Source organism: Microcaecilia unicolor, chromosome 2 (genome assembly GCF_901765095.1).
Source record: "Microcaecilia unicolor chromosome 2, aMicUni1.1, whole genome shotgun sequence".
Taxonomy (NCBI): Eukaryota; Metazoa; Chordata; class Amphibia; order Gymnophiona; family Siphonopidae; genus Microcaecilia; species Microcaecilia unicolor.
The window spans coordinates 44,755,132-44,772,500 of NC_044032.1; the positions used below are offsets into that span (position 1 = coordinate 44,755,132).

Here is a 17,369-nt window from a genome sequence, read left to right on the forward strand (position 1 = left end):
GGTGTCCTGGCAAGACAGGGGGACCAGTGCACTACAAATGCTGGCTCCTCCCACATCCAAATGGCTTGCATTTGGACGTTTTTGACATTGACGTCTTTGGTTTTGAAAATCGCCGAAACTTAGAAACATCCAAATGCAAGGACATCCAAATCTAGGGACGTCCAAATTTAAGGATTTGGATGTCTCTGACAGTATTTTCGAAACGAAAGATGGACGTCCATCTTTTTTCAAAAATATGGGTTTCCCCGCCCCTGGATGTCACCGTTTTGAAACTTGGACGTTTCTTTCGAAAATGCCCCTCCATGTGGTTTACAATTTCTACTGCAAGTACTGTGCACCGCCCTAATGGGTTCAAAATCTATGTACATGGGGCAATTGAGGGCTAAGTGACTTGCTCAGGGTCACATGAAGCCACAGAGAACCTGTTTCCTCAGGATCTGAACCCACTGCTGCCTGACAGACTTGAACCCTGTTCTTCCGCTTGGCAACCTGCTGCACTAACTATAAGACCACTCCTCCACTCCTTGGAGGGAAGTTAGAAAGAGGTCTGTGTTGTAACTCTTGGAATGGGTTTTGAATAAAGATTACAGTTTAAAAGAAAACATTACTTCTAAAACAGTAACGAGTAAAGGTCCCTCTTTCTTTCATACTTCTACCAGTGCTTCATGATTGCAGATCTCCAAAGTTCGACTGACTAAGTTCTGCACAGCATATCAGAATGACCACAATCACAATCTCATCTACAAATAAAAAAGCAACGTTTTAATAAAATAAAAAGAGTTGTTTATTAGCAAATACAGCAGACGTGAGCACGATGATCAAGGAAAGGCAAGTTGACCTGGCATTTCAATCCACAGAGCAGCCATTGTTGCTTGAACAAAATCCATCTATGCTATTAAAAATTACATGATTTCCTTTTTTTTCTTTTTACAAAATGATGAATGCAGAAAATATTTCTTCTCTCATCACATATATAACATTTAATTATAAAACACGGAAACTTTCATTGCTTTAAAGACAACTGCAAAAGTTTATAAAATCATAAGAAAATATATCTGAAAAACAGTACATGCCCCATGTCATTTTGTTAAGGTAATTTATCAATGCATAGATAGAAGGAATTCTTTTAATACTTGGGATAAATCTCTCTCCAGAGTTCACCATCTCCCTTCTTCTTGTCCAACCACTTGCCACAAGGGAACACAGTGGTCACTCCATTGGCAGTGTTGGTAACCTCCACCCGCTCCAATAGCCAGCCAGGAGCTAAACCACTGTTGTCATGCTCAACTTTCACTCTTTTCAGTTCTCCCAAGTCCAGGGTTTCCAGATAAAATCTATTTGTTTTCCCTCTTTCAAACAGGTTTTTAGCCTTTTGCTTGAGGGCGTGCTTGCCAGAGTCACCGTTTGAGCCAAAAATGGTGATGAAGACATTGGCATCTGTTCCAGACCCTTTCTCGTACCCAGTGACCACGATGACCTCGTATTTAACTGGTACCAAGCTGCGGGCTTTGCTGGCAAAGCTCTCTATTACCTTGGCACACTCAAATACCTTATAATCATCTCTTTTGTTTCGGAGCTGAATTTTTGCGTTACAGTTGAAAACATACCTGAAAAAGAAAATCATTTAAGATCAGAAGTCAATAAGTAAAATACAACTTCTGTCCTTTTTTGTGTTTATACATTTTGACTCATACTTGTTCTTACGTACTCTTCCCATTCCCCAAATTTCTAGTAGAAAGAAACTTTTTATTACAATACACTGACATAATGTGACTGATGTGTATGAAATGTTGTACATGTTGTATATGGGGGCTATTCTATACAGTGGTGCCTAAAATAATGCAACACAAAGGAGTATGGCTAGCAACAATTCTATAATGGCATCAGTGCGCACTAATGGGTATATTGAAATTTAGGTGCAACCATTTATGTCAGATCAATGGCTGGTGTAAGTTATACCCACTGATATTTAGCACTATTTAACCGGCCAGGAATGGCTCCTGGCCAGTTAAATAGCACTTAATCCGCCATCCGCAAATATTCAGCACATCGCCAGCTGTTTGGCAGCCAAATTGGGCCACCGAAATAGGCCTATCTTTGACCGGTTTAAACTTATAACCAACCGGCTAGCGTTGCATATTGGCTTGGCCAGTTAAGTTTAAACTGGCCAAAAATAAACCAGATATACAACGCCAGTCACTGGAAATCGCCAGACACTGAATATCCAGTCTCACTGCTGACTGCGGGAATTAGCCAGGCTGTCTCTTGTGGTCTGAACATCAGCCCCCATTTGTCTATGCACACCTTGCAATGCATGCAACTGATAGCATTCTGTAAGTTGTGTGCATTGCTAGGCCGAACACCCATGACATACCCACGCTCCATCCATAGGTATGGCCCACTTGCGGTTAAGTGCTAACCCCCAGATTTTTTAAAGGTCGTCCAAATTTGGGCACCCAAATTTGGGCGTGGATTCCAGATCTGCACGTAAACTAGTTATTGAGCTGTTAACAATCAATTATTAATTTCACTAATTAGGACTTATTTGTGGATCTGCCTATGTACTATTCTATAACATTGGGAGCCCAAATTATCTCGTGCACAACTTAAAAGGGGGCAAGGTTATGGGTGGGTATGGGCAGGGGTGTTCACAAAAGTTAGGCACAATGTTATAGAATGGCAAACGGTCTACAATATCCAAGGTGGAGAACAAAAGAAAATCAGATCTTTCAGAAAGCAGGCTTTATTAATTGTTTGACTTCTTGTTCTCTGCATCACGTTAACATCACTTCTTAAGCATGTGCAATGTGGTTTTCCTGCCTATTTCTTTAGAGGACCAATGTCATATAAGCAGCTTTGCATTTTAGAAAAGGAGTATTGAGACTCATATTATCTAGAAATGCCTTAGAGCAGGGCTTGACCAAAATGTCTCATTATACATTCATTTTCTCCCTATTCAGCCTCTCACATAATCTGTATGCCAACTCTGAATAGCAAATATTTTTTTATTTCTGTCCTACCTGAATATTTATTTTGATGTACTTTCTAGTTGCAAAATAGATGAATGAATGTTCTATACTAATCCAAACAAACCAAATTTTTTTTTTGTTACATTTGTACCCCGCGCTTTCCCACTCATGGCAGGTTCTATGCGGCAGGCAATGGAGGGTTAAGTGACTTGCCCAGAGTCACAAGGAGCTGCCTGTGCAGGGAATTGAACTCAGTTCCTCAGGACCAAAGTCCACCACCCTAACCACTCCTCCAATTTAACAGTTCAGGTCTGATTTTGCATATTAAGAGAAAGGACACCTCTTAAAATTTGATGGTAGAATCTTCAGTCAGAAATTACTTTTCTACAACAATTAGAAAAGGCCAGCGAGCTCCCTGGTAAGCAAGCTGCACATAACATGGCAGCTGCCACACAGGAGCTCCTGGCTAGTGCTCTGCTTCCCCTCCGCAGCTCTCCTGCCTCAGGCGTGATGCCACCAAGGCATCATGGGGAATCCTGGGGCTGATTGGTGGAGGAGGGAGGCTTGAGAGGATGCAGAGCTACTACACTGCAACAGGAAGACAAAGAATAACCGCCAGGGATGGGAGCAGGCCCCTTTTTGGCATCAGGTGGCAGGATTGGCAGGATCATCCTGCAGCAGGAGTAGCAGAAGACTTGAGGGAATGGGAGTACAGGGGAAGAAGCGGCATCGGAGAGCTAGCAAAGTCTTCAGTGGGGGCTTACTGAGTGACCTGAGCAGTTCCCCTTTTTCGAGCAGCACTGATGCGCCCCACACTGGAACTCAGATTTTTCCTGACCCCTCTAAGCTCTGCAAAAAGGCTGACCTGGGCTGTGGAGGTAAAGTATCCCTCCCCCCATTGCTTTTTCAAGCTTCTGTCCCCCAGACAGTCTGTTAGTTTAGATGTTGAGGATTCCCGAGGGGTCATTATTGCCGCATGGTTCCCTTCTTGTGCCTGGCAGCACGTGGTTTCACTTTCACTTTTGGCTGCTGGGTACCTCGACAAGAACCAGCAGACCTATCGAGCAGAATCAAAACCTCACACCATGCCATACAAAGCCAAGGTCTCATTAAAACTGCCTCTGCCTGTTACCCAGGGCCCAGTTCCTGATCCTACTAGGCTTGACATTCTACAGTGCTCCTCAACAAGACAGTGTCAACAGCCTGAGCAGTACATTAACTCAGCTGACCTCCTGCTCCTACAATTAGTGATATCCCTGGTTGCAAGGGCTCAACATCTCCTGCATGCCACCCCCAAGGAGCGTGATCTCTGGACATGCTAATGTGCAGGAGACCATGGACCTTCACCAGCCTATCACGCAGGACATGCATGGGACACTGCCAGACTACTGCATCATGCCAAATCAGACTGTGGATGGAACATCTCGGCAGGGATTACATCTGGCATGACTGGGCTACCCCTCTCATCCCAGGAAAAAACTGTCCAGACATGGTCCATCTTTCAGATATTGCAGAGGACTTGCTCATCAATGATTTCCAAGAGGCCCTGGAGAGACAGTTCTAATGGGGATTTGAGGGAGGGGTGGGGGAGAGACCTGAGGCACGAATTGCAGCCTCGAATTGTGGTAGAGGCACCTGAGCCTAGAAACTGCTAGAGGTGCAGGAACAGCAGAAGAAAGAGAGTTCGGCCACACGAGGCGAGGACCTGTGCACCCACTGGTGATGGACTGATCATCTAGCTGGTGTACATAGCAGGCTGGCTGCTAGACCAGGCTGCAGACAAAAGTGGACATACATTGTGGCCTAAATGGAAAAGGAGGTATGGCGGGCCGCTGCATAGACCAATCAGTCATGCTAGCCTGTACGTCTAGCTCCATCTCTACCTGTTTTCAAATCTATGCTAAAAACCCACCTTTTCACCACTGCTTTTGGCTCCTAGCCACTACTCAATTGCCCTCCCCTTGTTCCTTCTCACCCAGTACTTCCCTCGCCCTTAATTGTCTTGTCTGTCTGTATTTTTAGATTGTAAGCTCTATTGAGCAGGGACTGTCTCTCTGTGTCAGGTGTTCAGCGCTGCGTGAGTCTGGTAGCGCTATATAAATGCTAATAATAATAATACTTATCTGACAAGGCAAGGTGGGTAGAAGCCACAAAGAATGTTGAACTATGTGCTTCCTGTGATGTTCTATAACTGTGCATTAATAATGTTGTGGACATTTATTCTCAAACCTGCCTCTCATCCAATCCTTGACAGTGTCCATGTGTGAGCTGGGTGTGTTCAGCCTGCCTTTGTTAGAAAAAGCCGGCAAGCTGCCTGGCAAGCAAGTTGCACATCACATGGTGGCTGCCAACCAGGAGCTCCTGGCTTGCATTCCACTCCTCCTTCCTGGCTCTCCTGCCTTGGGCGTGATGTCACCAAGGTGTCACGGGGAATCCCGGGGCCGATTGGAGGGGAAGCCAGGGATGGGAACAGACAACTTTTTAGCACCAGTTGGCAAGCTTGCTTCCTGCCCTCCCTCCCCCAACAGTCATTGGACAGCATCAGGGATTCTCGTACAACAAGGTAGTTAAAAGTTGTTAGATAGCTCTGTCTACTACTACAATCTGATATGTTGTTGGGTGCTAGGAGTAGGAGATCTATGTTAGTTACTTTACACGCGAGGATGTTCTGTGCAAACTTGCTCTCATCATCACAGCTCCAGAGGCACCCGAGCCTAGAAACTGCTAGAGATGCAGGAATAGCAGAAGAAAGAGAATTCGGCCTTGTGCACTCACTGGTGAAGGACAGATTACCTAACTGGCATGCATGGCAGGTGAGCTGCTAGACCGGGCTACAGTCAAACGTGGCCTAGCTGGAGAAGGAGGTATGGCGGGCTGCTACATGGACTATTGAGTCATGTTCTCTAGCTGGCAAGGCAAGGCGGGGAGAAGCCACCATGAACACTGAACTTAAGGCTCGGGTGCTTTCCAGGATGTTTTATAATTGTGCATTAATAAAGCTGTGGCCATTTATTCCCAAACCTGCCTCTCATCCAGTCCTTGAATGTGTTCATGTGTGAGCCGGGTGCGAGAGTATGTGCAGTCTGCTTATGTTAATACACTGACAAACCTGCAGTGGTAACATGATTGAAGCCTTTTATGCAAAACAGCAACATAGGTTCCTCACCTTTGTCAAAAAAACAGGAGTGGGAAGTGGACCAATGACTCGAGACTGGGTCAGGAGGGTAAAACAAGAAAAACCTTTATTACAGACTCGACACAGATCCATGTTTCGGCCACAGGCCTGCCTCGGGAGTCTTCATGAGATGTAGTCGAAAGGAATGCGTCTGAGAGATTGGGTGATCTTGAAAAAGACCTGAAAGTGTGCAATCTCAAAGGTATGTAATTCAGCTCTCTCACCGGAGCACCGACGGAGAAGCGCAAAACGTACAGCTCTTGCTGCAGTGCGTCGAGTCTGTAATAAAGGTTTTTCTCGTTTTACCCTCCTGTCCCTGTCTCTGGAGTCATTGGTCCACTTCTCACTCCTGTTTTTTTGTCTTTTTGATCTGTGGGATTTCGTTGTTCATCTACCTAGGTTTATCACCTGTCCCTACCTCACCGTTGTCATTCATTACAATAATCTCTGAAAATATCACAGAGAATTCCAAAGTGAGATCTGAGCAACATGATTTAATGACAATATAGTGAATTGTAATAACTATTGTATTGACTCTGCTGTTCAGTGCATTGCACATCAGTTCAGATTAAAGAAAGGAAATCTTTAGAGAAAGAACAAAGAAAGAGAGTAAGATAGAGAGTGGGAGTGAAGTGAACGATTAGGTTGAGTAGCATAAAAGTCTTGCTCATAATCCCATAGCCAGAATACATAAGAAAAGATTGCAGATTTGGTGCCCACCCTGATAGACCTTAGAGTACTCACGTGTTGCCAAGCTCCATTTCAGTAATGACAATCTCCTTAACGTGCCAGAACGTATCAGGTTTAGGAGAGAACTTCCTTCCGTCTTTTGGACAGTGCCCAACACAGATGGCTGCAATATCGCCAACATTTTTGGAAGGAAACTGAAATTTGTCTGTCGCTCCTCTGCCAGAGACAAACAATGAGGGACAATTTCATTAAATCTGAGATGGATTACACCTTAACTTTTCTGTTTTTAAAATATATTTGTTAACATTATGGATAAACATTGATTGCATAAATTTAGTTTAACCCACAATTAATCTAGGACTGATTATCTTAATAGTCAGTTTGCCCTACTATCCTAGATGTCTCTATCTAATAGAATATGAATTTTGTATGTACATAAACAGGGGTGAAATGCCTAGTTTGCACTGGTGATCAGAAATTTCATGCTGGCAAGTAATCATCAATACCATGCCAATAAGTCTGTGCCAGCTAGCCTGGGGACCAGCAGGAAGAACTTCTTTCAAGTGCTGATTCTCCTGCCTCTTCTCCCAGACTTATGGTTTGTCATCAGAGTGCTTATAACACTAAAACATGGGAAAAGGCAAGATAGTGTTTCCTATTGCTTCTGTTGTGGCTTTGATTCGTTGAGTTTCAGCATGAGAGGGGTAGAAGAGAAAGAGAGCAAGGGGGGATAGGATGATATAAAATAAAGGAAAAGTGAAAGAGAGAAGGAGGGATGGGGAGAGAAACAGAGCAAAGAGAGGGAAAGACTGAGTGGATGGGGAGAGAAATAGTAAAGGAACAAGAGTCAAGAAAAAAAGAGAAAGGAAAGGGGGGGAAGGAAAGAAGAGAGACAGAATACGAGGGAACGGGCAAGGCAGGAAAGAGAGAACCAAGGTGAGTAAGACTGAGAAGAAGATGATGTAAGACATGGAATGGGTAGGGAATGGGCAGAGAATGGGCATGGAAATAGTAAGCATTGTTAGTGGAAGCACATTAGCGCATAGTTTACCATGGGATTAATGTGGGAGCCCTTATTGCCTCCTAAATAGGAGGCGGCAAGTGATCCTGCAGTAATTCTTTTAAATAGCCATCTACTAACGCTATTCCGTTCAGTATGGGTAGAAATGACTGTTGCTGACTGACTGACTTCTAAGTCAGCGTTTTTTATGTATGTAAATGCTATTCTGGAATGCAGGGCTAACTCACAGCCTGATGTTCAAAACTGAGAAACAGTGGCGTTCCTAGGGGCGCTGACACCCGGGGTGGATCGCCGATGCGCCCCGCCCCCCGGGTGCAGCGCCCCCCCAGTGCAGCATGACCTCCCCCGGTGAAAGGACACCCCCCACCATGGCGAAAGAACCCCCTCCCCCCGGGTGCATGCTGCTGCGGGGGGGGGGGGGGTGCTGCGCGCCGGTCAGTGTCGTTCGTTTCCATGCTCCCTCTGCCCTGGAACAGGTTCCTGTTCCGGGGCAGAGGGAGCATGGAAACGAACGATGCTGACCGGCGCGCGGCACCCCCCCAGCGGCATGCACCTGGGGTGGACCGCCCCCACCGCCCCCCCTTGGTACGCCACTGCCGAGAAATAATGCTCAATCAGCGCATCTGAGCAGCTCCCTTACGCTCAACGCTAATGACATGCAAATTTAGGTGCGCTCATAGCATTGAGCATGAGGGAGCTTTTGGAGAGTTAAGGGGGAGGATGGCGCCTGGCATATGCGCTCTAGAGTTCTGGATCAAGCACAGAGCTTAAGCTCATGCCCAGAATGCCGAGGGGAGGAAGGAAGGAGGAAGAAGAGCTGCCCTATTGACTCCTTCACAGGCCGGCTTCAGCTTCACAGACCGGAGCTACGCTGCTAGGTCAGATGACACAAAGCTTCATAGCCTACAGCTGTTACTAAAGCTGTTCTTGGAAGATAACTCCATCTTTCAAACCTGCAGAAAAATTCAGAAATTTGGAAAACTGGATTGACAAAAAAAAAAAATAGAAAACTGGAAGTGTATATATTACTAGTAAAAAAGGCCCGTTTCCGAAACCAATGAAACGGGCGCTAGCATGTGGTTTTTTTTGTGTGTATGTGTCACAGAGTTATTTTTTGTGTGTGTGTGTGAGGGTGCGGTGTGTGTGCAGGTTGTTGATGATGGAGGTGGTGTGTCGGTGTGCAGTTGTTTCATTAGTTTGGCAGCCAGTCTCCAGAGATTCCTAGGCAGGGAAGGAGTACTCCTCCCCCTTCCTTGGTCGCTGTTTGCTGCTGTGAGTGACTGAGTGACTTCAGAACGTTGTCTTCAGAATGTTGAGGGTGAGTTTTATTATAGTAGAAGATGGTACCCAAGTTTTCACGTCATGACATTAAGGTTTTTAACTATTTCTTCTGCCCCTTTACAATTTGTTTTCCCTAATCAATACATATGTGCGTTTTACATTCTTTTGTTACTATTGCTCAAATCTATGTGTGCATATATGTTTTTATTTATATAACATATGTATGGTGTTTTTGCTTTCGAAATACATTATTGCATCACCATTTTACATATAGTACACTTTTGTTATTAGTTTATTATTTTTTGTGTGTATTTTTAAACCCCCTGACCGAATTGTTACACATATATTTTTAAAGTTTATAAGTTTATATAATTTGTAAATTCGTTGTTTTAACTTATTTGCGTACACTATATTTTGTTTTTTCTATTTTTATATATAAATGTATGTTTTTATAGACTCCTGATGCAGTCCTGACGGCCGAAACACAACGTTGTGTCGAGTCTTCAAATTACTAACGAACATCCTCCAGTTTCTGGTATCCTCGGTCGCTCTCCCACTTTTTTTTTTACACTATTGTTTTTACCGTGGGGCGTTTGAGTTCTCCGCTTTTTTGGCGGATTTCCTCTCACACTTAGAAATACCACTATTCAACACCCTGGGATCTCTACTTATAATCTAGCTACCACTTGCCTCCCTTCCTTGTGCACAAACTGTCACCAGACATGCCCCGATGCCGTTGTGAACTTGCTTCTCCTTTCTGAGACATTCCAAGCTGGTGTAGAGTTTTCAGCGGCAAGAGTGCCCTTGTTTGGCACACCTGCCGCTGAGCATTATGGAGGAATAAGGAATCAGCTTAGCATGCATTTGCATGCTTGTTGCGCTATCCCTCGGCATGCTCACTATATCCTGTGGTGGGGGCCTTTAAGCACGGTGAGCCGGCAAATGCGGGTGCTAGTCTGGCACGAATGGCCTCTTGTGCCCATGTTTGCTTCTGAGCATTGGGGCCTCAGGCAAGCACAGAACCAGCTCCATCGGAGAGGTTGGTGCTGGTGCAAACTGAAAGCTTTTTGAAGCAGCTGCTGATGAAGCATCCAGTGAAACGAGCAGCTCCATTGAGCAGATAAAAACAGCTTCAAGGAAAAGCATTTGTATCGCATCGAAACCCTCTTGGACTGAATAATATGCAGCTTTGTGGACTTTGTATTTGAACTGAGTCGTTCAGCTCTATATTATTGGGAGTGTAAAGAATAACAAGAAAGAAAAGTCTTATAAAAAGAGGAAAAAAAAGTATCACCTTTAAATTAAATGAGGGGAGGTTTTTCACACTAAGATTGTACCAGTTGTGAGCCAATTTGGCTATTTGGCAATTATTGTCCTAAGCCAATTCAGCCTTTTCCTCCTCCTATGTAGTGAGTCTATGTGAGTGGATAAGAGTGTATTTGAACATCTTTATATATAAAAGACACCACCAAGGTTCTAAATGAAGCCTCCAGCCGGAAGTGTGAAGGGGGAGAGATATCCGGTTTCCCCATGAGTGTCTGCCCCGCCCTCGCTCTCTCTGTAACACAAACAGTGAAGGAAAACACAGCAAAGCACGAAATCAAATCGCTCTCTCTCTGTAACAGTGAATGACTCAGAGGGGGGAGGGGAGAGAGGCAGAAGCCCTCACTATCTCTGTAACACAAACACAGCAGGAAACTTAACACTGAAGGACTCGACTCCGAGGGGGGAGGGGACAGACAGCACAGGGGAAGGGAGAGAGGGCAGAGGGCAGGGACACACACACTCCAACATGCACACAGAAGAAAACCTTGCTAGCCCCCGTTTCATTTGCATCAGAAACGGGGCTTTTTTACTAGTAAATAAATAAAAGAATAGAAGGCCATTTTACAGCCATGCAAGAAATGAATTTAGTGTGCAGGAAAGACCCTTGTAAGGGCGTGCTATGCCCATTTCTTAGTGTATTTTAGTAAAAGGGCTCCTTAAGTGCCAAATGCTGAAAATCAGTGCTGAGCTCCTAACTTTTTTCTCTGCCTTAAATCTACCCCCGTTGCCACCCATTTTTTTAGGCTCCTAAATTTAGGAGTTTAGTGGAATTCTGAACATAAATTTAGGAGTTCAGCCCTAGCAAATTTTCAGAGGCCAAATTTGAAGCGTCACTTTCAAAGATAGGCATATTGGCCTCGTTTGTATTTTCAGTGGTTCTATCTGTATACGTGTTAGCATTGAAAACCCACAAGTATCATGGACCAATTTTACTGCAGCCATAAAATGGCTGCTTTTCTAGTTTTTAAAATAATGGCCATGCTCTAATTTTCCAATTAAAGGGTCTTTTTACTAAGCCGTGGTAGGGCTAATGCATGGATAGCATGCGCTAAATCAACACTAGGGGCATAGCCAGACAACAGATTTTTGGTGGGCCTAGGCAAGAAGTGGGTGGACACCAAGTGTTCTCCCCTTCACCCACCACCAAATAAAAATCTCAGTTGGCGGGAAAACACTTCTTTCCACCTTAGCAGTCTGCAGCAGGCATACGCTGAAAACTGAGCATGCACAGGTGCTGGTATCCTGGAGAATAACGTTTTCATTACCATCAGGGGGAAGTCTTCTGCTGGCGGAGCTTGGGATCCCCACCTGCTACCGCTAATACGTGTGCTGCTGTTGGGTGGGCCTGAGCCTTAATTGGGTGGGCCCCAGCCCACCCAGGTCCACCTGTGGCTACGCCACTGCTACCGCCAGGGTAGTGTGCATACCTGGTGGTAATTCTGAAGTTGGCGCACGCTCTTTCCCATGGTGCTGACTGATCACCGCACGAGTAGCTCGTGAGCCCTTACCACCACTTAAAAAGGTGGCGGTAAAGGATCAGGCAGTAAACAGCCACCTGCTAGTTTTAATATTTGTGCATGGCCATTTACCGCCCCATTAAAAAAAAAAGCCATTTTACCTGCCATGGTAAAAAATGGCCCAATGTGCGCTAATTTCACACGTCCAAATTTTAGGATGCCACTTTTTTACCGCAGCTTAGTAAAATGGACCCTAAATGCATGGCCATTAGTGCATGAGCCCCTACTGCTGCCTCTTTTGTGGATAGTAAAGGCTCATATGCTAATCAATTGGCGATTGTCAATGTAGCTGTGTTAACCGATTAGCTCAGACCTACTCTCCACCTCAACCTGCCCCAGCACTTCAAAATAAAATCTACTTTTTAGCACATGGGAAGCATGCATCAATCACAAAATTACTGCGGGACACCTGAGCACACGCGACAGAAAGGGCTGTTTTGCTGCAGTAAGCACATGTTACTAAAAGGACAGCATAGTAGGTGACAGCAGATAAAGACCAGGATGAACCATCTAGTCTGCCTATGAAGGTGGCCAGGGTTGTACCTGCTGCTCCATGCTGGTCGCACCTCTCTATCCCTTTTCTGAAGAGTGAAAGTCATTTAAGTTTTGCTTTGATTCCCGAAGTGCACATGACTGTGTGCTCTTCGGGAATCAAAGTCCATACTGGTGAGGTCTCAGAGCACATGACTTTGTGGCCATATTGGTAAGGTTAGCCAATAGAAGCCTGTACAGATGGGAAGATTAACTACGGGGCAATAGGGTGGACATTTTATGTTCATATGTGGCAGCCATTTTGGAAAGGTAAAAAAATATATAGAGAGAGAGAGAGATAACTACATATAGATAGACGTATCATTGTTTATGAAGAATTCCTTATATGGTGCTATATAGGGATCAGCTGTATTTATCCAGAACTGAGCTGGGCCTTTCTAAGACTGGGGTATGATTTTCCTTGCAAGCAGGACGTTCTCACTTACCTGGCAAATCTTTTTTTCTTTGACGAATTTTCCAGGAGTAGTTCTTTAGATCGACCCTTCCTGCCTTCTAAAACAATCCAGATATTCTCCTTGGTTTCAGCATTCTCTCTGTCACTTGTCATCGTCATTATCTCATAAGCTTTAAGGACAAGAAAAGACATTTGGGAATATGACCACGGTGGTGATGCATCATTATAGGAGTTATAATCAAAACTACCCTCACTGTTGCAAACCTCGAAGGCATTTTAATTGCAGGGTTTCTACCAATAATTGAAACAAAACTCTGTGGTGGCTTTATCTTTCAAAGTTGCTTTTTCTACATGTAGTTTTTCCATCAGAAAATACCATGGGCAGTTTTGATGATTTTAAACCACATACGTATGGTAACATCCAGGCTTGGATGGATCCCTGCACAGGCCTACTGGGCCCAGACCCAGGGCCCAAAGTTCTGGGGGGGGGGGGGGGGGGTCCTTCTCATTATCAGCCTACCTGTACAGTCTGGTGTGAAAAAATGTATTTATAAACTCTGCTGAAACCCTGACATTTACCATTTATTAATGTGCGTGCCAATACCCATAACGGTAACCTGACCAAGCAAAATATTTTCTTTTACTCCATCTACCAATATCTGCATAGACTATGTTTCATTGTCTATGCAACCTACTTCCACTTATGTCATTTACATCATTTGTCATTGGCATTTTGTACGTTGTTGATAGAGTTATTGTTAAATGGATTGTAAGCCTTTAAGTGGTGCTGTTAAGCGCAAACTTCAAAAAGAAAAAGATAAGAAAGAATCAGAATTGCTATAAAATGTGAAACCAATATCGTCTTTTGTCGGTAGATTGTGACCAGGACCCCTGGCTGGCAAGAGTTGAGTTGGACTTGGAGGAGGTAGGAAAGTTAACGCCAGTGACTGCAGCAGGGGTGGGCAATGATGTTAGACAACAATTACTAATTACATGTTCAACAGCCAGGGAGGTAGATCCTTGAGGACCCTCAAGCTATTATATATACACATATTTATTTAACATTCAAACATGACTTGATGTTATACATGTACTTGTATAAATTTAAAACACTTGTACAGTTGCATGTATATTGTGTTCCTTGTGTGATGAATAGTAAAACTATTCTAAACCCCCTGGTGGCAGAGCAAGGTATTACAATGATGGTACCAAATATGTCACAGTGTTTCCCCAAAATGACTCAACGCCAACCAGGGAGTTTAACAATAAAAAGAAAATATTTTTTTTATTATTTGAATTATATTTGAATGTTAATGAAATTTTACCAACTTGCAATTTTAACATATGTATTTCAATTACAGGTTTGCAACACAAATCAATGTAGCCTCTAGAAACATTGAGAGCATTTTCAGATGAGTATAAATATTAGTTACATAAATCATTTAAGCACATTCAATTTTACAAACCACTAGATTCTTTAAAGTTTCTTTTCTCCTATCTTTCAGATTTCCGGAGACCTTCAAGGATCTCAACAGGTAAGTTTCCCCCTACTCTTTGTTTTTCTCTTAGTTATCTCTCATTTATTGTTCAGGTTTCCTTTGCTATTTTCTCTTATGTGCACTTTTTTAATAGTTTCAGTCACTTAGCTGTTCTCTTTGCTTTCTCTCTCTGGCTCTCTTGAACGGTGGGCGCCTTTTCTTTCAGGTGATGATCTCCAGCATCAACTTTCTTCCAGTCTTTCCCTAGTAACATGTTCTCACCAATAGAGCTCCCTCCCAACTGCCAGCCTGAGATGTTTGTCACTCTCCTGAGAGTTCCATCAGCATGCGGAACACTCAGCACATGCAGAACACTCAGCGCATGCGGAAAACTCAGCGCATGCACACAGATCACTCAGTTTCACTGCACTGCTCACTGCCTCTACACCAGATCTAGAAGGAGCCAGGTAATCTTTTAAAATTTAGCCCATAGGGTTACACTATGTACTTGGCAGTTGCGGCCAGTAAGGGGAAGGGGAGGGGCCCTATGTGCTAGTTGGCCCAGGGGCTCGCAATCTAGTGATCTGTCCCTGCATCCAGGCCTATGTACTAAGCTGCAGTAAGGCATTGCCATTAGCGTACATTATTGGCAAAAATTTCCATGTATTTATTGTTTATTCACATTTGCTAAACTGCACAATTCTGTGTTGTACAATCTAAAAACAAGAAAGAAAAGAAAGGAACTACAATTCAATTGACAGGACAGAACAAGAACAATCATTTGAAGGTTAGGTCAAATGGAAATAGAGATATGAACCAGAAACAGAGAAAGAAAGGTATTAGTCTCAGGCCATATCAAAAAGAAAGGGGGAGCCTAAGAGATTAAAGGCAGGGTTCCCACAAAAAGGGCAGTGCAAGGGTTAAACAAAAGTAAGAAAAGGGGAGGGTGGGAGGGAGGGGGGAGATAGGCAGGGAAAGGGAAAGAGGGGCTGGCCAATCTAATTAATGCCAATAACTGCTTGTTAAAAAGTTAATTGGCATTAATTTGCTCATTATTCAATTAAATGGCACATGCAAATCAGAACTGTCCCTAAATTTGCATGCACAAGTTTTGGTGACCTTTATCAAATCAGGTGGTTAGTGCTAACCATCCTTTATGGAATAGCACTTAGCATAGATTCCCATGCGCAACTTTGGGCATAAGGACTGACACCTGTAAAAAGCAGACTGCACATTGCAGTTACTGCAAAGTAAAAATAGTTCTTGCTAACTGTCAAATGAGCAGTTAGCGGGAACCAGCAGCAGTTGGAAGGATTGTGTGCTGAGCAGTGAGCAGGCATACCAGGAGGCAATGATCCCTGACATCATTGGGGGCCTTCAGTGCTACAAAATCTGCACTTTTCTGCAGGATGATGGAACCTGAATTGGAAGGAGTGTGTGATGAGCAGTGAGAAGGCATACTGGGATGCAACAATCCTCGATGTAATCGGGATCCTTCAGCACTACAAAAAACCTGCGTCCCTCCTTGGGCATGTGCCTGAAGGGGCATGACCAAAGAGGCACGCGCCTCTTTGGAACCATCTGAAGAGCCAGGAGCAGGGAACTTTGTTTTTTAACATGGAGAAGTGTACATGAGATCGAGTGGGGGTAACATGATGTCAGATCTGATGGACTTACATCTGCAGTGAGCGAGTCAGCTTCCCTCTGTTCAAACTGTAATACCTCTCCCTCTCTGGCCTCATTATCATCGGGTGGCTGAACTCCATCCCCTCCCCCAAACCAGTTGGGTTGACTGAGACTCTACTGCCTCCTAATAAAGGTGGCTATGAAACTGTAGTTGGCCCTTCGGGGTCACAGGAACTCTCTCCTGATACTACTGTTTATTTACCTGCTCCTGAACCGGTTAAAATTTCAGTTTCTCCTACCCTTGTTTCCTCGTCTGTCAAGGAACCAGTGCGGTCTAATCAGACTTTTTCTCTGACAGATATCAGTTGTGTAGTTTTTAGGATGAAGAAGGTGCTTCATAATAATCTTGCCTCCTTGGCAAGGTTTTCTGAAGCTGTTCTTCCAAATTAGCTGAACATGACAGTAGACTTGGAAATCTTGAACACCAAGGATCACAATTAATATCTGTTCAGTCTGCTGCTACTGCTATTACAAAAAATATCTAAATCTGCACTACCCAAGCTGCAAAGGACTCAAATACAAATCAACCTATGCATCCAGCTTTTCCTACATAAGCACACAACTGTGGAACGCATTACCAAGAGCCTTGAAAACTACATACGACCACCTAAACTTCCGGAAAACACTAAACACTAACCTGTTTAAAAAGGCATACCCAACCGATCCAACATAAATGCCTGATCTCTGCAACACATCAAAACTAAAATACGTAATGGACATAACACAACTCTTCCGCTGCACGATTCCCTAATGTGGCTGTGCCACATGAACTTTATCTTTACCACAACATCACATTGTATTTGTTTACACCGGAGCCTGCAAACGCCTCTCCGGTACTATGTAAGCCACATTGAGCCTGCAAATAGGTGGGGAAATGTGGGATACAAATGAAACAAATAAATAAATACATTAAAAAATATAATTTGTTGATTCATATACAACTGGAGATTCTTGAGAACTCAGCTAGAGCTTGCAATTTAAGGCTTTTGAATGTTCCAGTGACACACTATTTGTCTCCTACTGAGGTGTTCAAGATGTATTTAAAGGATGTATTGCAATTCCCTAACCCAGACTCTCTAAAAATTGAAAATGCTTATTATTTACCTAAAGGTGTGAAAGTAGTTAGAGAAGAGGGTAGAATGGTTGAAATTAACTCCCCTGATAGTTTGGATGTTTCACATTTTCTAGAATCTTCCCAGGATGTCATAAGTAAGAGATCTACCTTGTTAATTACTTTTTCTTCTGAGAACAAGATGGCAGTATTGAGAACTTATTTTCCA

At 43.8% G+C, this 17,369-nt stretch overlaps 1 protein-coding gene across 1 annotated transcript in view; it reads right to left on the reverse strand.

Annotated features, from left to right (window-relative positions):
* Positions 1-1,062: 1,062 nt before the first annotated feature.
* The window catches only part of LOXHD1 (lipoxygenase homology domains 1), a 439,720-nt gene continuing 423,413 nt past the window's right edge, over positions 1,063-17,369 (reverse strand). Inside the window, exons 44-46 of the mRNA XM_030192909.1 lie at positions 12,957-13,095; positions 6,889-7,050; positions 1,063-1,607 (exon numbers count right to left, since the gene is read on the reverse strand). Coding sequence (XP_030048769.1) covers positions 1,127-1,607; positions 6,889-7,050; positions 12,957-13,095 — 782 coding nt within the window. The 3' untranslated portion in view covers positions 1,063-1,126. The remainder of the gene's footprint in view (positions 1,608-6,888; positions 7,051-12,956; positions 13,096-17,369) is intronic.